The sequence below is a fragment of the Ascaphus truei genome, chromosome 4 (genome assembly GCF_040206685.1).
Source record: "Ascaphus truei isolate aAscTru1 chromosome 4, aAscTru1.hap1, whole genome shotgun sequence".
Taxonomy (NCBI): domain Eukaryota; kingdom Metazoa; phylum Chordata; class Amphibia; order Anura; family Ascaphidae; genus Ascaphus; species Ascaphus truei.
In genome coordinates this window covers 107,477,455-107,497,774 of record NC_134486.1, presented here as the reverse complement: position 1 = coordinate 107,497,774, position 20,320 = coordinate 107,477,455, and the positions used below count along the sequence as shown (strand labels likewise).

The window sequence follows — 20,320 nt, the reverse complement described above, 5'->3', positions numbered from 1 at the left end:
TCATGTAAAAAAGTTTTTTTATATAGCAGGACGCTAAAAATGATATACCTTCACTAAATGGTTGCTTTGCATGTTACTACCTAGAATTCTTGCCTGTAAATGTACAGTACGATATGACAATGAGGTGAGTGAAGCAGGTTTGGGGACCTGTGAATGATACACAGAAACAATCATAGTTTTTCTCTCTGTACTGTACCAGTTTAACTGGGCAGTTGAACCCCACTATATTAGGTGCTATTTAATTTTCTTCTTGTCCTAAGTACCCATGCTAATGGCATAGGGACTTGGTAATACTTTTCATGTAGTGTAACAGTGGAGATGAAACAGTGCAAATAAAAGTTACTAAATAAGAACTTATGAGTCTTGTGTACGACAATGTTAGTCCTACATTGGCAGACCTCCCATTTAATGAGAAATGTTATTACTTAAAATCACTTATGCTTTTGCCCTTTACCTACTGAGCAGCTTACTATTTATGACCGAATTAGTAATAGTGACCTTATTGGCAATTTTCTGGGGATAAATGGAGAAAGGGGAGTGTTTGCTGCTTCCAGTAATAAAGGAATTCAATTTGTTGCAATCCATTCCATGGGCAAATTATAAATTGGAACACTGAGAATTTAGAAATAGGGACACACTAAATTACAATGCTTACAAATTCAGTATACACGTTAAAACCATTTAAAACTATTATTATTGTTTATTTGTAAAACACCAACATATTCCGCAGTGCGGTACAGTGGGGGTACAGAGTGATGTAAATTACATAAACAGAATGACATACAATATAAGGGCAAATAGGCACAAACAGATACAAAGGTAATCTCATGAGCTCATGAGAACTTACAAACTAGAGGGAATGAGGGGCAATGTTGAAACAAAAGGTATCGTGGCTGCTCATTGTGAGACGGAGTGTGCCTCAAAATGGAGTTAGGTCCAGCTGCTAAATGGGAATTAAGGTTGGGGATGTGGATGCTAGGAGGCATTCGATAGTGTGGAGTTTAGTCCAACAGCATTGTTGGTCTCAATAGGGTTGGAATGGGGGGGGGGTGAGGGTTTGGGGGAGTTGATGTTAGGGATATGCTAGATAGGTTTCCTTAAGAAGGTGAGTTTTCAGGGAGTTTTTAAATTCCAGAACGAGGGTGCAGCACAGGAGAAGTCTGGTAGGCGGGAGTGAGAGGAGGTAATAAGGCAGGAGGAGAGACGAATGTCATGGGCAGAACAATAGGGATATATTTGGGGAAGAGGACAGATATGTAAGGGAGGCAGTGTCTTTGAGAGATTTGTAAGTTAGAGCTAGGGTTTTAAATGCGATTCCACTGGATATGGGAAGCCAGTGTAGGGACTTGCATAGTAGAAGAACAGAAGTGGAGTGGTGAGTGAGATAGATGGGAGCAGTATTTTGGATGGATTGGAGTTGGGACAGGTGGGCAAGGGGATTGCAAACTAGAAGAAGATTGCAGTAGTCTAGGCGGGACAAGATGAGTAAGTTAGAATTTTAGTTGCGTCATGAGTGAGAAAAGGGCGTATCCTAGCAATATTTCAGAGGTGGAAATGGCAGGACTTCGTGAGGGACTGAATGTGAGGAATGAAGGAGAGGGCAGAGTCAAATATGACCAAATATGACCACGGGCTTGAGGTGTTGATGAGATTGTGGTATTATTGACAGTGAGGGAGAGTTTGGGTAGGGATGACAGTGGAAAGGATAAAGATTAGTAGTTCTGTTTTAGACATGTTAAGATTCAGGCAATGGTGGACATCCAGGAAGAGATTGAGAAGAGACAGTTGGTGAGACGGGACAAATAGAGAGAGAGGGGTCAGGGTAGGAAAGGTAGATTTGGGTATCGCGTGAGAAGAGCAGAGGGCCATGGACCGAGACTTGTGGAACACAGACAGAAAGAGGGAGAGAAGAGGAGGAGATATCAAAGAAGCAAACACTGGAAGAGATAGTTAGAATGTGAACCAGGAAGGGGCTGCATCATGGAGGCCAATGGAGTGGAGAGTGTGAAGGAGAAGAGGCTGATCAAAAATGTCGAAGGCAGTAGAGAGATTCAATACAATTAGCCAGAAGAAATTACCCTTAGACTTACATGTTAATAGGTCATTGTCACTTTTGCTAGTGCTGTCTCAGTGGAGTGTAGAGGACGGAAACAAGATTGCAAGTAGTCAACAAGTGATTTGGAGGAGAGAAAGTGAGTCAAGCGGTTGTGTACAATCTTCTCAAGTAGCTTGGGGGCAAATGGGAGATGAGAGATAGGGCGGTAGTGATAGAGAGAGGCTGGGTCAAGAGAGCTTCATTACAATGGACGTGATGAGTGCATGTTTAAAGGAACATGGGAATGTACCAGAAATTAGAGAGAGGCTAAAAGGTGAGTTACTGTGGGGCTTAGTGTGCCAGAGAGGGAGCGGAACAGATATGAGGCAATATGATCCTTACAATCCCCCTTACTCATACCAGGCTGTCTTCCAGAGTTGAAACATGAAATTCTCTGCTCCGGTGACCCACCGGTTTCAGAGAAATTGACATTTTAATGTGCCAGTATTCTTACTTCCTTAAGGAAAATCAAAATAGCCTCCTTTCTCCTTCAGGCTAATACAAGGCATGACATAATGGCTTCATTCCTAGTTCACCGGCACATTAAAAGGTCATTGGGGGAACAGAGTTCGAGGACAGCTTTGTTTAGCACCAAAGGAGCCCCCACTTATAATTCTGATGGAAAAAAAGTGGGGAGCTTGATACTTTAAAAATATTGGTCTGATTAAAAAAAAATATTTCAAAAATCAGTCAATTAGTGATAACTTATTAAAATGATCATTGCCATTATTTTAATTACGTTCTTTGTGATACTGAACCTTTTATTAAGTTTATATGATAAGTGTGTTATGATACTAATTTAGGGATGACATTTAAGGAGAGGGCATTGTCTCTGAGTAGAATAGTTTAAAGAATATTTACAAACAACTCCTTATTTGTATGACTCGCTGCCAAAGATCAGTAGTGAAGAGTTTAATGGTGGAAACATGAAAACACGTTTCAAACAAGGTTGCTGTATCTGCCTGAGAGATTTGCTTCAAATATGTCCAATTTATAAACCGTGTTTTTACTTCTGATAAATACACTAGACTAGAGCAGGGGTGCGCAAACTGAGGGGCGCGGGGAGATTATCTGCGGGGCGCGGGCTTTACAGAGGCCCTGCGCGCTTCCTGAAGGCACTTTAATTAAATGCCGGGGGAAGCGGCGAAGGCCTCTGTAAACTGCACTTACCTTGGTTTACACGTCATCTGGAGACGCGTCGCCATGACAACGCGGCATAAAATGACGCTGCGGGGTCATGTGACATCGCATTGCTATATCAACGTGACGTTATGACGCCCAGAACGCCAGAACCAAGATACAGGGGAGGGGGCGCGCGGAGAGGGGTACAGGAGAAAAAGATTGCGCTCCCCTGGACTAGAGGAAGGAATACTAAATAATGGCTGCACTATGTACCTCCGATGTTTTTGTGTTGGAAAGTGCAACATTACAGGTGATGGTAATAGTAATCTATCTAGAACTAATACTAGGACCGTTTTTAATTGTTTTTATTTCTGTGGGAGAGTGATGATGATGCAAATGATAATGATTTATAGAGATTAGTTAAACAAAATATTGTTCATATCTTTTCTTCACTGCAGGGATTTATGATGGAAAACCGCATCCCAGGCTTGAAGTGCGACTCAGATGTGTTTGTGACATTTGAGGGCGACAACGTTGTTATGCTACAGGTACATTTTACCCAATATAACACTTTTAGTGCAAAGCCCATAATTCCTAACTGTACATACTGTATATTAGCCATGTGGGATGAAAATACATACCAAATTATTACTAGGACCTCAGAAAAAAACATATAGGTATATTTCACTGCAAATGTGTGTGTTATTTGTATTGGGCTTACTGTTTACGCTGCACTGTACATTACATTTTTGCAGGCATGAGTCCCTGCCCCGTAGAGCTTAATCTATGTTTTTGGTGCCTGAAGCACAGGGAGATAAAGTGACTTCCCCAAGGTCGCAAGGAGCCGACACTGGGATTTGAGCCACGTTCCTCTGGTTCAAACTCAGTTTCATTGTTTTCAGCCAAGACATCACTGAGACTCATCCCTTTGTAATGTAGACAAGTAGTTATATAGATGTAGCAGACGTTACTACCCCCGTTAACGCACAAAATAATGAGTTGAATAACCTGCGTGTTATCTCCTTAACCATTGATTTCAATGGCACTACTGTTAAATACAGTAGCACGCCAGTGTTAACGTAACACATCGCGTTAATGGGTGCATAAACTCCTTTACGATGCCGCCTCTTCTATTGTTCAGAGAACATTATGATAACCTTTTTCATTGTTCTGCAATACCTGCCACTCTCCTTACACACAATCATTATGGCTGCTACAATCCCTTTTCAGATTGGAATGTTACTTGCATGCTAGAGGCAGAGAGCAAATGTTACAAGTATCGTGCAAGTGTTCATTGTTGTTCTCGTTAAGACTTCCAGTTAAAGCTGTGACTTCCATGTACAGTAGAACGACAAAGGGGTGGTAACAACACTGTTCATTGAGCAATATTCTTCATTTGCATGGCAGCACAGATGCTTACCGTAACTCGTTAAAGAAGACAAACAATTTCTGCTTTACATTACCTATCCTTTATTGATAAAAAAACAAATCACACAGTACAAAGCAGTTTCAGGCACAGTGACTTCTGCCTTGCAGAGCTTACAAACACATTTTTGAAGGTGCATCTCCAGTTATACAGATGCAGAACCTGCCACATTCACATGATATTAATGGGGTGGTTTTTTTTTATAGGCTTCATGTGAATGTTCCCTATTAGTTGGGTGATTGATCTCTGGTGGCAAAGGTGCCAAAACAGCACATGTGCAATTGTTGTGGGGGTGAAATGATACATTGAGTATTGAATATTTCTTAATGTTATGGTATGAATGAGTACTGGGGAATTTAATAGGGAATAATGTGTATAGCGCTGCTAGTGTGCTCACCTGTGGGAGTACATAGATACAGAAATGGCAGTCTGCAGGAGGTAAGACCACCAAGAATCAGGCAAGAATTAGAACCTTTTAAAGGGGGGCGGGGGGAGAGGTGGTTGGTATAACTACATGTTCACTGCCCCCCTTAAATAACTAAATAATACCTGCTTGTTATTGAAAATAGTTTCAAGCTATGGAAACTACCGTACTTGATTTTCCTTGATTGTTAAAAGCTTACCCAAGCAATAGTGCTAATTACATTTTCAGTTTCTCTCATCTCCTTTTAAAAATGTTGTCTTTATTTTATACGCTTTTTAAAATAATTGTATTGTTGTTGAACCAAAAATAGACTGCTCAATATATTGTATTTACTGATTCCATTATATATTTAAAAAAAAGTGGTCTCCTTCCTGTACAGCTATTTATTTGTATGATGTTATCATGACTTACAGCTCAATTCCAGTCATCAAGCCACCCAACAGACCGGGTTTTCAGGATATCCCTGCTTCAGCACCGGTGGCTCAATCAGTCCATGCTTCAGCACAGGTGAATCAATCAGAGGCTCGGTCTACTGAAAACTTGTCCTGCTGTGGGGGCTTGAGGGCTGGAGTTGAGTACCCCTGACCCCTACTCTTGTAGCCAGACAAAAGTTAAGAGAAGTGCAATGAAAGTGACTCACTGCAGCGAAGGCGTGTTTAGGCAATACAAAAACCACACCACTTCCTTCCATTTGAATGACTAACTCAGAATAAAAAGCAGACATACTGTACATTCCTTTTTTATACGTCCACCTGTTTTCCAGTGTACACACAACAAGAATGGAGGTGCTTGGTTAAAACAGACACAGCAATCCACACTACTCGGCTCTGCTTTGGCCACTGTCTTTAGCAACTGGTTAATTTGTAAACCTATATAACCTTTTTTTTTTGTAAATGTATCAATCTGTTTGCTTTATTTTTTTCTTTGTCTTTTTTTTGTGGGTGGAGAGGTTATAAATAATTTAATTAAACAAATGATTTGGTATTCTCAAGGTGCAAACATTTTATTTTGAAAAACACATTTTTGTCACTTTTTAATAAACACGTTGTGCCCTATAAAGTGACCCTTTTTTTTATTGCCTGGTATAGCCCTCCAAGGATATATTTTTTCTAGATTTTAGTTTTTAGAAAAGGGTTTTTTGTTTCCTCCACAGTAAATAAAAGTGTTTCCCAGTGATCCAGTGCACAAAACAATGAATACGTTCCTCTCTGGTTTCTATCTCATTTTTTTCACTGCCAAATTGCATCTTTTTGAGTTATATGCGCCATATCAGTCATAGTTGTATAATATTGCTTTAAGTAAATTAGAAAATAAAGAAGTAACCTGTCACAGACAATGACAATACCCACTGGAGGTGAAGCAAAAGAAAAATACACTGGACTTATTAAAGCAACAAATGCAGTATTATCGCACCCCGATCTGGCAGTATGCTCCATTCAAGTCAATGGCAATAGTAAATGATTTTGAAGCTTTAGCTAAACATGACTCAAAGGGTAAGAACAATGTGTCCAAGCTAGAAATAGACGCTATGAATAAAATGGCTAAAGAAAAAGATGTAGTGATAAAAGCAGCAGATAAAGGGGGAGGGGGTGTCTACCATAATGAGTCGAGAGTACTACCTAGAGGAATCTTTCAGGATATTGAATTACAAAGAACAAAGATACTTACAGTATTCGGTTCTTAAATCAGATCCGACTCAGAATTTCATGCCAGAGTTAGATATATTTTTACACCATGACGAAAATGCAGGCATACTTAATGAAGGTGAGTTTCAGTTTTTGAATAACAAGTTTCCCAAAATACCCATCTTCTATTTTTTGCCCAAAGTGCACAAAATTGTAAATCGTCCAATAATTTCTGGGATAAATTCATCTGCATCGAATTTGTCCCAGTATATTGATACATATTTGAAGGAATATGTTTCCCAACTACCATCTTATCTGAGGGAATCCACTCATGTGATACAAGTTTTGAATAATATAGAATGTAAAGACACCTACAGTATCGGCACAGCTTATTCTAACAAAAGCCGCAGGTTGACCGGGGCTTACTCCGGCTGGCGCCGGGTCTAGACCGCGCGCCGCCGCATGTCCTCCGTGCACCCCCTCCGCTCGTGCACGCTCCGTGCTCCCCCTTCCCGACCCCCTAGCTGCTCCTGCTGTCCCCCTCTGCTTCCCCGCACCACCGCTTACCTCACTTCAAACCTTCAGGGGTGTCAGGGAAGCCGGGCGCGCACGTGACAGTGACGTCACAGTGACGCGCGGACAGGCTGCGTCTCCACGCTGCCCGCACGCATCCTGCCGTGCGGCTTTTGTTAGAATAAGCTGTGCCGGGACAGTGTCTTTGGTGTACAGTAGATATGATGCACCTCTATACTGTAATAGACCACACTAATGGTTGCAATGTCGTTAGAAAACATTAGAAAAAGCAGGCAATCTCTTAATTGAACAAATTATTTATATACTGGAAGGGATTGAATATATCCTTAATCATAACTTTTTCTCTTTTGAGGGTAGTTTTTTCGTCAAAGAAGAGGTACAGCCATGGGACCAGGTTCGCAACGAGTTATGCAAATTTATTCATGGGGATATGGGAAGAAGATCGAATATATCAATACAACCCCTTCGGCGCGAACCTGGTGCTTTGGAAAAGTTATATTGATGACATACTGTTCATTTGGGAAGGAACTGTAGAGTCATTACACGAATTTATAGTATACCTTAATACCAATGATCTTAATTTGAAATTCACAGAGAAATATGATGAATCCATTATAGAATTCCTAGATCTTGTTTTGTATACCGATAAGACGATTATTAAAACTAAAAAGTTCTTTAAGCAAGTTGATTGCAATAATTTTGTTCGGAAGAGCAGCTTCCATCACCCTAAATGGACCACAAATATACCCTTTGGTCAATTTCAACGTATAAGAATTACTGTTAGGATTTAGACATTTTTGAACAACAAGCTTCAATCTTAGAGCAAAAGTTTATTGTTAGGAAATTGAAGACGTAAAGAATAAAGCTAGATCATTACATAGAAATTGTAATTTCAAGCCAGGTGGGAAAAAAGTAGACAATAGCAACAATATGCCCTTTGTCACACAATTTAATAGTGAACACATGAAGATTAGCAAAATATTGAATAAACATTGGCACATTCTAAAAAATGACACAGTGTTAAATGATTTCCTTCAAGATAGAGTCAGAGTAATATACACCAAAGCACATAATCTAAAGGATAAATTGGCCCTGAGTCTTTTGCCAAGCACTAAAATTAGTGCTAGTTGGCTGGGTGAGAAAACCAAAGAGATTCTTTAAGTACACGAGATGCAAGGCCTGCAAATATGGTGAATCAAAAACAGATTATTTTACATCTAACTGCGCTAGAGAGAATTTTAAAATTAAGGGTTTCATTCATTGCAAGAGAGCATCAGTTATATATTTAATTAGCTGTATGTGTAAATTACAGTATGTAGGCCAGACTATCCGACCTTTAAGGGTTAGGATCCTAGAGCATCTTAGGAACATATTTCTGGGTTTAGAAAGATGTGTCCCTGCACTTTAAACTTTTTCATGAGTCTGATCCCACTGGTCTCACCTTTTTAGGGATTGATCAAGTTAAATCCAATTGGAGAGGGGGCAACAAAATTCAGGATTTTTCCCAACGAGACATTATGGATTCATAAATTGCAAACTCTCAAGCCCAAAGGGTTAAATGTAGAGATAGACTTGAATTCCTTTTTCTGTGTTCGTTATTGTGGTTTATAGGTTGATATAATTCATACATTCCTTTATTATATATTTTTACATATAATTTTGATTTTCTGTACCTTTTGATCATTTTACTTATTCTATAGCAATGCTATTAAGTATTCTTTAGCATGTAGCTATTATATTTATTGATCTTAACAATTTCACTATCAAAGGTCTCATCCATGTTGTGGAATCTGTCCTCTAAAATGTTCCTCATTCTGTGATCTAACTATTGTGTGTTCTCTCCGTAGACTGAATTTCATGCCATAGTATATAACAGTTAACCTGTTGGCACCAAGTGTTTGCTATGTAGTTTTCAACTTTATTCATTGATACGTCATTTAAATATTTGCGCCGCCCCTTGCGTTGTGACGTCGACCACGGGGACTATATAGTTCAGACCCATACATCATGGACCATAATGCACCCCTGAGGAAGTTCCCGCAGTGGAACGAAACGCATAGGGTGGTCCTGTATTACTCCTGATGCGCTCTGTGCCGTGCCAGCTGTTCTCTGCACCTTTGAAGTTGTGGCTGGATCGAAGGCTACCATTGGCTGGCAAACGCGGTGACGCCATCCCCCAGGGGAACCCAGAAGTGTGATTCGCCTGCGAGATCTGTGAGACCAGGGAAAGGGGAGTGCCTGCAGCTGCCTATGAGCAGCTGCCTATCATCCGTTGCTTGTGAGCAGAGCGCAGACGCCGTGGACCCAGAGTGGTCACAACGCTTTTTTATTCTGTGAAGCATGCGAGTTTGTACTTGGGCTCACTGCTCACTTTGTGTTATTTTATAGACTGTGCTGTACTATATATTTCCTCTTTATTTCATATACCTGGGGAGTTCCTGATTAACCAGTCCTCCTTAGATCAGTATTTCTGATCTTATTCCTCCTATCATCATCATGGAGTGGTTACATTTATTGCATTCACTACACCTTCACTTGCACTTTATATAAATTATACATGAGGAGAGTTTGCGCTTAAGGTCTGTTTGTTGTATTCTAAAGGGTGTTGAGAAGCACCTCTTCACATGCACTAATTATCACCTATAGGTTTTTTGTACTCACCTTCACCAATCACCTTTTTAAATGATTTAGGTGTACGCATTCTATTTGTTGCATAGCCTTCACAGATAACCATGACTGTTGACACTTCCCAATATGTTTATTTAAATAATTTGTGGGGAAAATGTCACATGGGGATTCTGGCAGGGCGGCCTCATGATACGGTCAGTAAGAGTCCACACGGTCTATTTTTGGCCTTAAACTCTTCAGTGATTTACTTTTCCACATCAAAAACACTGCATTGGACACTGTACCTTTAATGCAAAACACCAACATTAACAATTAAGTCTACTCCACAGTAGGGAGGCTACCTACACAGATTGTTGGAATGGAAACCGTGCTTGTCCTTCTAATGTTGGTGAATGTGTAGGAACAAAAAAACTTCAAGGTCCTACAGATGATTCCACTCGTAAATCTCTAGAAATGGGAAAAAAAAACACACAGCACACCAGAGGTAAATATATACTGTATATATGTGTGTGTGTGTGTGTGTGTATATATAAGCAGAAAAAGCGCCCGATCCTAGTGTGATACCAGAGTAAAAAATTTAATAAACTTTGAACATTTCACAATTTAAAACTCACAAACATTTGAGTAATATGCGCGTTGTATGAGTAGTACTCATGCCCCAACAATGCTTTCTTCAGACACTGCTCCGCTCAAACAACTCCGGGATATCCTCCCCTCTCCTCCTCTCTAGTTGTGTCGCCTTCTCAGATGTCCTCCGGCAACCCACAGATGCAAACGAGAGTTCCTATGTAAGAGTGTTCCTAGGTATTCTAGGCGGACCACAGCTCTTTTCTCCAGCGTTTGTAAGATCACAAGCAACTGCTCTTAAAATGAACACGTGACCCTACGCGTTTCTTCAGTTTGCACTGATTTCATCAGGCAGTCAACCAGGCAGTCAACCAATTTTTGTTGAACAATCAATTTTTAAGCACCAGGATTCGTGATTTCATCTTGGACTGTATAAAATTCATACTTACCCATAATTATTTCCTTTTCCTACAACTGTTCCATATGCAGATTCGCGGCACAGCTATGGGCACTTATTTTGCCCCTAGCTACATGAATCTGTACATGGGAAGTTAAAAATATGTACATATGGTAAAACAATCCATATATTGATCATCTAATTGTATACAAGTGATATATTGATGATATATTGATGGTTTGGAAGGGTGAAAAGAAGAATCTTGATGGATTTCTAAGATACATTAATAATAATAACTAATCTAATATTTACATCTAAAACACATGATACACACACACACACTTTCTGGATCTACAAGCATCTCTAGATGGACAAATAACCACTAGAACACACTTTAAAGAACTAGATGCAAATAGTTTATTGATGGCAAATAGTAACCACAACAAGGTCTGGATCGATTAATATCCCCTTAGGGCAGTTCATATGATTAAAACAAAACTGCAGTGCTGATGCAGATTTCAAATTTCATGCTGATGACCTATATCTAAAATTCCTTGAAAGGGGTTAGAGTCCATAATTTCCAGACAGGGCCCTAGAATGAGCTAACCATCTAGAGAGGTTATCACTATTGATTAATAAGAAAGAACACCTAATCTGGAGGTATCCTCTAACAATGACACAGTTGAGATTTTAATCCTGTTCGTTACCAATTAAAACTTGATTATAAAAAAAAAACTCTTATTTTAAGATGCCGGGTATTCACATTGCAGGACTGATTTGAGTGAGATATTTGTGAGGTGCGTGTATACTACACAAAGGATACTCAATGCTGCGGGAACAGATTTGCCGGCTGTCTGTGTTTCCAGTCGCGCATTAAAATGCTCAACAAGTATCCAGATCTGCCTTTCCTGTTGATCTGTTCTTCGCACAACCGACTTATCTCCTTTCCTGTGGTTCATTTTCTCCCTGAGCCTCTGTGTGTCAGGCTGTCTCTATTACACCTCTCTCACAGTCATCTTTGCTGTCTCTCTGTGTGTCCCTATCTCTGTGTCGGTCCCAGAATGATAGTTGCTTTCAAGATTCTATCCGTTTTGCTTCTTATCCAATCCCATATCTCCTGTCGTGTTGCCAGGCTGATCAGGGACAATGTCCCTTATTCTTTATCACACTATGGGAAATGTGGAGCAGATTCATTCTGTATTGACCACAGTATACTGTACATATATTTGTTATAGGGGCTACATTAAGATACATGTATTACCTTATATCCTTCCCTCTTCACCACATGGATTCAGAGAAGGTAATTACAATACCTCATTACCTATATTTAACTCAGAAACAACCTGTATTTCACAACGTCAATAAACGGCAAACGGTAAACACCCGCCAGAGCCAACAAATGGAGAGGAAAAGCAGCAAGACCATCATAGAGCAGACACCTAAGCAAAAAGTGCTATCTTTAAAAAAATTACTAGAAAGGAGACCGGGAACTTGGCTACTAATCTGCCCTGCCTAACACATAAACCCTGGTACCAGCGCAGGCAGTGTTGGGGTTAATCCGGGTTTTCCCCTGCAGTAAGCAGCTCCCTTTAGTGACAGGGGGCGGGCTAAGGCCTGTGCACTGCCCAATCGGGCTCAGACCTTGGACCCTCCCCCGGGGTACAAAAGGGGATGCACAGACAAATTTAGTCGGTTCTCTCCCCTGAGAGAGTGTGAGTCTAGGGAGTGTGGAGTCAGGGCTCTGACTACCTTTCATCCCCTCCCATAGGGGAGTGGGACTACAACCTACTATTCCATCAGGAAGTAGGGGAAGAGCAAGGATAGGCTCTTGGGCCCTAGCCTGGGGGTTGATTCCTGGGACCATCCGGAGGAGGAGAGACTAGAAGTGTACATGTTATGCTGTAATCTGAGTGAGAGGAATAAAGCCGCTCCAGCTTTATTATATACTCCTGCCTGAGAGTGCAGTTATTCAGGGGGAGTACCGAAGAGCTTTCCTGCAGGGACTGCACCCAGTTCTACTGGATCCTGCTGGAGATGGAGGCGCTGCACCACTGAGAAAGAACCATCACGCCAAAAGCCTGTCCTGTCTTCCCCATTAACACCGGCAGAAACTCAGCGCTTCTATGAGCCAGCAGGTAACCAGCACAACAACACCCTGTAATAGCGTGATCTCCCACAGGGTGGGGGAAAACCTGTTACATTAGTTTTAAGCAACTCATTCAAATATCCTTGAGTCACATCCTTCAAAAAGTGTTTTGATCATCAATTGACAGGAACAAAAATCGTTCCACATATAACAGGTGTCCATCCACCCATTGGAGAAAATAGAATGACTGGCACCACATGGTTTCTCCAGCAAATTCTCTGGTTTCATCTTTGCACCGTAGATATTTCCGTCTTGACCTTTTAATATCTCTTTGAATCCAGTTGAGTACTATCTTTTTCCTACGATGTTCATTTCTTCTTGCAATATGTCCTGCTCACTGCCATTTTAAATTAGTCACCCTTGTGATGATGTCACGGACTTATTTGGTTTTGTACCCATTCATCCTTTTTCCTGTCTATTTGGGTAATACCCAGCATACATCTCTTCATACTTATTTGAGTTGTCTGAAGCTTCTGAATTGTCTTCGCATTTAGTGTCCATGTTGCTGGTCGACAACGTTCCTTTTGAGGCACAGTGGAAGGCTCCCTTGGAAGATTGTCTTGTTTCTTCCAAATACACTCCATCTCATCTTCATTCATCCATTCATCCATTTATTTCATTTGAAAGGTACCATCAATTGATACTTGCTGGCCAGTGTAGACATAGTCTTCTACTTTTTCTAGTTCTATTCAATTTATTTCAAGCTTTGTAGAGTTGACACATTTGTTGAACCTCTCTTTAGACTTGCTGAGATTCATATATAGCCCAACTTCTTCGACGCGTTAACTGATTTGTTGCTGGAGGTCTTTTGGACATGTGGCAAAAATAAAAATGTCATTTCCAAATTGTAGGTGACTTCACCATTGATTTTTATTTCATTTTCCTCCCAATTCAATGTCATGAACAATTCAAGTGTTGCTGTGAAAAGCTTTGGTGACATGGTGTCTCCCTGTTGTCTCAAACCCCAGAGCACTAGGCATTGATATTACAAAAGGCTGAATGATTCATGGTGACTAATTTCCGACAGTTACTTTGACTGACCGCAAACACAGCTAAGATTGTTTGTATAGTGCAAACAGATGGCACGAAGGAATTATGGAAAAATCACCTGAAAACAACATTGACGAGAGAGTTAAAAAGTTACTCAACCTTCGATAGCTAGTGCATGTCTTCTGCAAATGCCTATACCTAGTGACTCTAGGGTCCTTTTTGATGGGGATGTGCTGCCAATCAAAAACAAAAAATACTTATGTAGCACCTGTTGCCACGGAAGATCTGGCCACTACATGGATATTGTCCCCGATGCTGTAGCTCACCTGCTGGTTCAGGAAGTCTGAGTGGCTCCACAGTTGGAAGTTGGAAGCAGCAACAACAGGGCAGGCTTTCTCCATCTCTTTACTGTGCAGCGCCTCCATCCATGAGGATCCTGCTGGATGCAGGATGGTCCCCACAGGCAATACTCCTCTCCAATATCCACACCCTATAGTTTGTCCAACGGCAGGTTTATTGCATAACTGCATGATAGTTCTCTAGCCCTAGATCAGATCCCAGGGGCTTGAGGTCCCAAGAGCTTGAGGGGCTTGAGGTCCCAGGGACTTGAGGTCCCAAGAGCCCTTCCCAATCTCCTTGATCCCCTTGTAGGGAAAAGGGTATCACACTGTCCCACAATCATCAACAACCTCAATTTGGTGGAGGGTCAGCTTTTATACCCGGGGAGAAGGGTGTCAGGTCAAGCTCACCACAAACGAGGCGGGACCACGGTGCTGAGGTGGGAAAGGATATAACGCCACCCACAGCCACGAGGGCACGTCTTGAGAGTAGAATGGTCTGTAAGTCCGAGTCGGGGCAGGAGAGGTACGGATGGTAGTGGGTGCTGTTAGCCAAGTCCGGGGTTAGAGAGAGAGACGTAATCGTTTTACCGTTTGCCGAGTTCGGGGTGCCAGAGGTGCGGAGAGTCGTATTGCCGTATGCCAAGTTCGGGGTGCCAGAGGTGCGGAGAGTCATATTGCCGTATGCCAAGTTCGGGGTGCCAGAGGTGTGGAGAGTCGTAGAGGAAGCCGGTTCGGTACACAAGGAAGACTGCAAAACAAGGCAACACAGGACTAGGGAGGCAGAGAGTAATGAGAACAACTGGTTCTATGCTCAGCCGACGAGTTAGTGAAACTGTAGGGTATATGTAGGAGAGAGGGTCCAATGGCAGGGCAGCAAGGTGGGGGGGGTGTGGAAGGGCCAGGCTGCGGCAGGGATAGGTCCAGCAGGACTCCCAGGGGAGGAGCAATAAAGCCCAGTAGTTAGGCTGCATTTGATTGCAGCAATGGTTTGAAGTGCTGTGCCTTTAAGAGGCTGGTGCGCCTCCGTGTAGCTGCGCTTGCGGGTGCTTGACCGGGCATGCCCGCAGTGCCAACATCAGAAGAGGAGCACCGGCGTGCGCGCGCCCACGTGGAGCTGCAATCGGCGTGCTGGAGGGAGGCTGCCTGCGTGCCGCGGGAGGACCCGGTGGAGCTGCAGGTGAGTGGGGAGCACGCCGAGGGCGGCGTGACTCCACGGTTGTCACAAAGGGCTTGTAACTCCGCCCCATAACAGGACAGGTTCAGATACTGACAGGCATCTCACCATATACATGTGACCCAGTCAGCACCCTCCCCAGGTATGACACTCAAACTGCCAGTTTAGGCCTGCCCCTGGATAAGGCAGCATAGTACCCATCCAGGCTGCAACTGCAGACTAGGCCCTGCGCAGGAGTTTAACCCCAACACTGCCTGTTCCTATCAGGACTTATAGTGTTGAGGCGAGTAGAGTGCTATACAGTAGCCAGTGGCACTTGGCTACATCCTCCATCTGGTGAAAATCCTCCTCACGACCCCACATGAGAAGCATAATTATGCACCATCAATAATTGTGCCGGCCCACAGAATTATAAAACACATAGAATACAACACATCACAGTAGAATGGTGGCATAACTTTCGCCCGAGTGCAATGCTGTTCCTGCTGTAATTACCTCCTGACTCAATATGCAGTATATCCTTGCTGTATCTCCCTTTACAAATTACAGTACCACCCCTGCTGTATCAATAGTAATGATCAAGGTTCTGGCTTCCGGACAAGCTTAACTTCCTTCTCAGGCACTGTGATAGAGTAGCACGTCTTTTTGCCATACTCCCTAAAGTACTCTATTTGGGCTAGGTGAATGTTGCATCCCACCTACCAAACCTTATCCAAATACTCAGCGTGACCTTCCCTAAATACAGCTGTTGTATTATATTTAGGAGCCATATACTCGATCACTGCTGTCCTTGCCCACTCATCCCTATGAGCCTCGGCTGTTCTCATGAACTCTTCGGGGAGATAAAGGTAATCATAGCCATGAGAACGTCTAAAATGCTTGACTAGGACTCTCTCTGCATGGCTACTCTTCAGAAGATTTTGCCCACACGCCCTGCCCGGCAATACCCAGAATAGTGGTCCATCCCAGGAGGAAGCATAGAAATCACCCCCCTTCTCTGGTTGTGCAAGCAGTCCCTGATCCATACATTGTTTACGTTTCCTCATTATCTCCGCCTCCTGCTCTGGAGTAAACTTGCCATTCTCCCACCAGTGATCTACATGATCGCCCCTTTCCAGGACAAAGCGCGTCCTGTTTAAATGCGGTACATAACCCCTGAACGTAGGATCCCACCACCTGTACACATCATTGGCCTCATCAGATACATACATATTATATACTTTTTCAACATTACACTTTGGTGCTACAGTCATGGTAGGTGCTCGTGGCCGAGGAGACCGGGGACGGTGCTTGTTATCTAGGGCAGGGATCTGTGAGCAGCTGGCAGGGACGGTAGAATGGGTAGTAGGGAATTGGGCTGGCACCTCCTTTATGACTGGCGTAGCATCAACCACCGGAGAAAGAACAGTGTCCCGAGCCCCAACCCTATCAGCATTAAAATAGGACATTTCAGGCGGGTCACACTCCGCTTCTATGCGAGCATAGCTTGCCCGATTTAAAGCACTCAATTGTTCACGCCCTCAAGCGGCTTTGGACAATGGAAAGTTCGGGTCTGGGCCTAGCAAGCCCCGAGGCTTAGAGACCCTGGCCTCAGTGCTGGCCTCAACCAGCGATCAATATCGATCCCGGCACCGCAACACCCCAGATTGCACTGCGGAGGTACTCACCGGACCAGGAGGGTCACTCGAAAGATCCCGATGAACGGAAAATTCAGCGCAAATAGCCCCCACCAGCAGCGCCAGAGCAGCGGTAGTAGCAGCAACAAAAGTAGAAGTACTGGCTGGTACTCTGATCGGGGCCTTGGTCTGAGAAGCGGAAACACGCTCACGGCCTGCTTGTGTCATAGATATTACCATTACCCTGCCAGAAGCGGTCTAGTATGTTTGACTGCGACCAAATTGATACAGACGGTCCGCCGCCACTACAATTCACCGTCGGGCAGGTCGCCGCCTGACATTTCACCGACTGTGAACACAATCTTTAAATCTCAAGGCCCCTGATGGCCGCCATCTTTTGTCCTGCGCAGCCTCCATCTTTAGAGTCATGCGCACCCTCGTCAATATCCCGCGCTTCCGCTGCTCCGAGTCCCGTGGTCGCTGCTCAACGCACCATCTACAAATGTAGCACGCGGGACATTGACGAGGGCACGGGATATTGAGATTTAAAGATGGGGTCGGAGCACGGAGAAATGTCAAGCAGTGAGTTGTAGTGGCGGCGGACCGCCAGCAGAACTTTGCTCGCGGCCAAACATCACATTCTGTACTAGAAGAGCCAGCAACACAATGAATGCATGGCTATCCTGTCTGGCGGGAAAGGGATTAAAAACAGGGAAACTGTATTATTTTTGTTGCCGTAAAGGATTTACTCTCCGCAGTCACCTGTAAGTTGTATAATGATTGATGAACACAGCAAACTGTGAAAAGCAGGGTTAAGCAAGTGAGAACATGTTCCATCGACAGAAACTCAGCCTTAGGTATGTTTCAGTGAAACCGCTAGTCAGTAATAGCACAGTAATTATCATGTTTACACTGTTAATATGTTAATATGTAAACTGTTAATATGTATATATTATATGTGTAATATATATATATATATATATATATATATATATATATATATATATATATACCTGTATATATGTGTATATATATATATATATATATATATATATATATATATATGTATATGTGTATATATATATATATATATATATATATATATATAGCTTGACAAACTGAGCAAAAACCCTCTTGCCCACCCCCCAAAGCCAGTAGTCCACCCCAAAACACTCCCCCCCCTCCCCACTAACGACCCTTACCTGCGGCAGTGGTCTGACGGCTTGGTGAGGCCTTCTCTGTCTTCTCCCCATGCAAATTCATCTTTTCCCCCAGCAGCTTAAAATGGCCGCACGGTGTAAAATGACGCCAGGTTGCCATGGCAACGGGACGCAGGGACCTCATGACATCACGCGGCGTCGCGTAAAGTGGTTCCGCTTGAAGTCACGATATCACGTAGCGTCTCAATGCCATGGCAATACTGCGTCATTTTACACCGCGTGGCCATTTTAACTGGAGCTGCAGGGGGCAAGATGAATTTGTAGTAGAAGACCGGGGGATGCCGCCGCAGGTAAGTAGTCGGCTGCGGCCAAAATGCAGTCGCCCAAGAAGACCGTGCGAGTGCATTTGTCAACGTGTGTGTGTGTGTACCTGTGTGTATATATATATATATATATATATATATATATATATATATATATATATATATATATATATATATATATATATATATATATATATATATATACACACACACACACAAAAACAAATAGTAGCGCTAGTGAGTGATGAAGGTTAGATGTGCAAAATTATCTCAACCACCTAGTGAATAAACTGAATATATATTTAATAAAAATAAATAAAAAACATATATAATATATTATATAAAATATTAGTGTACTAATGTGAGTGATGAATACTACACTTATGATATATATAATCAGTGATGGTTGTGTGGATGATGAAAGGTACCAACATAGGAACAGTCTATGCGGATGAGGCAAGCTTCTATGTGGTCAAGCCTGACCACAATGATAATAACATAAACAAAAACAAAAAGAAGCGCCAGTTCCGTATAATGATAAATAATAATGGGAATTTATTTAAACCTTTCTCTCTGACTGCCCCACACCTCTGGAATGCCCTTCCCCTCAATACCCGACTAGCACCCTCGCTATCCACCTTTAAGACTCACCTTAAGACACATCTGCTTAAAGAAGCATATGAGTAGCACTGGATAATCATGGACACATGATACATAAAGCTTGGCCCCCTGCAGACGCACTTACTAGAATTCCCTCCTACTGTCTCTGTACGTTCTCCCTACCTACCAATTAGATTGTAAGCTCCTCGGAGCAGGGACTCCTCTTCCTTAATGTTACTTTTATGTCTGAAGCACTTATTCCCATGATCTGTTATTTATATTATTTGTTATTTATATGATATGCATTACTACTGTGAAGCGCTATGTACATTTATGGCGCTATATAAATAAAGACATACATACATTAATGACCAAAGCAGTCGAATAGACCAATGTGAAATTGGTGTAATTAAAAAGCAATCAAAAAACAAGTGATAACAGTGTGCAGCAATGTGTGAGTGACCTACAGAGGGTATAATACAGCGAGGTGACCAAGAAATGATGAGGAGGAAAATGACCTATGGTACTGGTGATGAATGTAAGCAGTTTGTCTAGCTGCTGACAGCCCAATGGGTAGAAATAGTCACCAGTGAGAGAATGTTCCTTCTCAATGGAGATCCGGTGTGCTCTTCTCAGACCAGAGGGTCTGATTCCAAATAGGGCAATAACGTTTCCAGATGAAGATGATACCAACTCCCTCCTGTGGCACACAAAGATGAACTGTGTGCCGAAACCTTGTGTAGAGGCAAACACTTCCTGATGTTCAGACCTCGCTGTGGCGCCGAATGGAAGTTTGAAGCAGGTGCCTCTGTCTCCAAATGCAGAGCGGTGATCCGTTCCTGGAGCTCCTCGCCGACTGTAACCACGTCACCACGTCACTGCATGTCTACGTGTCACGTTCCAACGCGTTTCCTCACTAACAAGTGACTTTCTCAAGGATATATATATATATATATATATATATTGTGACAAACGGCTTACTCCGGGGCTCCGCCGTCTGTCCGGGACTGTTAGAACACGGTCTTTTAGGGTAGGTTAAATGATGAGACGTCACGTACTGTTCCTTTAAACAGGCTATGCCTGGTTTATTCAGTCCCAGGCACTGAGACTGCCACAGTTTAAACAGAAAACAAAGCCAAACAAAAAGCTGCT

General features: G+C 42.6%; 1 protein-coding gene across 2 annotated transcripts in view; it reads left to right on the top strand.

The window, feature by feature from the left end:
• Nucleotides 1–20,320, top strand: part of LOC142492998 (acyl-coenzyme A oxidase-like protein) — a 344,660-nt gene that overhangs the window by 174,344 nt on the left and 149,996 nt on the right. For both annotated transcript variants that reach the window (XM_075596354.1, XM_075596353.1), the window contains exon 13: nt 3,676–3,765. In XM_075596354.1, coding sequence (XP_075452469.1) covers nt 3,676–3,765 — 90 coding nt within the window. The remainder of the gene's footprint in view (nt 1–3,675; nt 3,766–20,320) is intronic.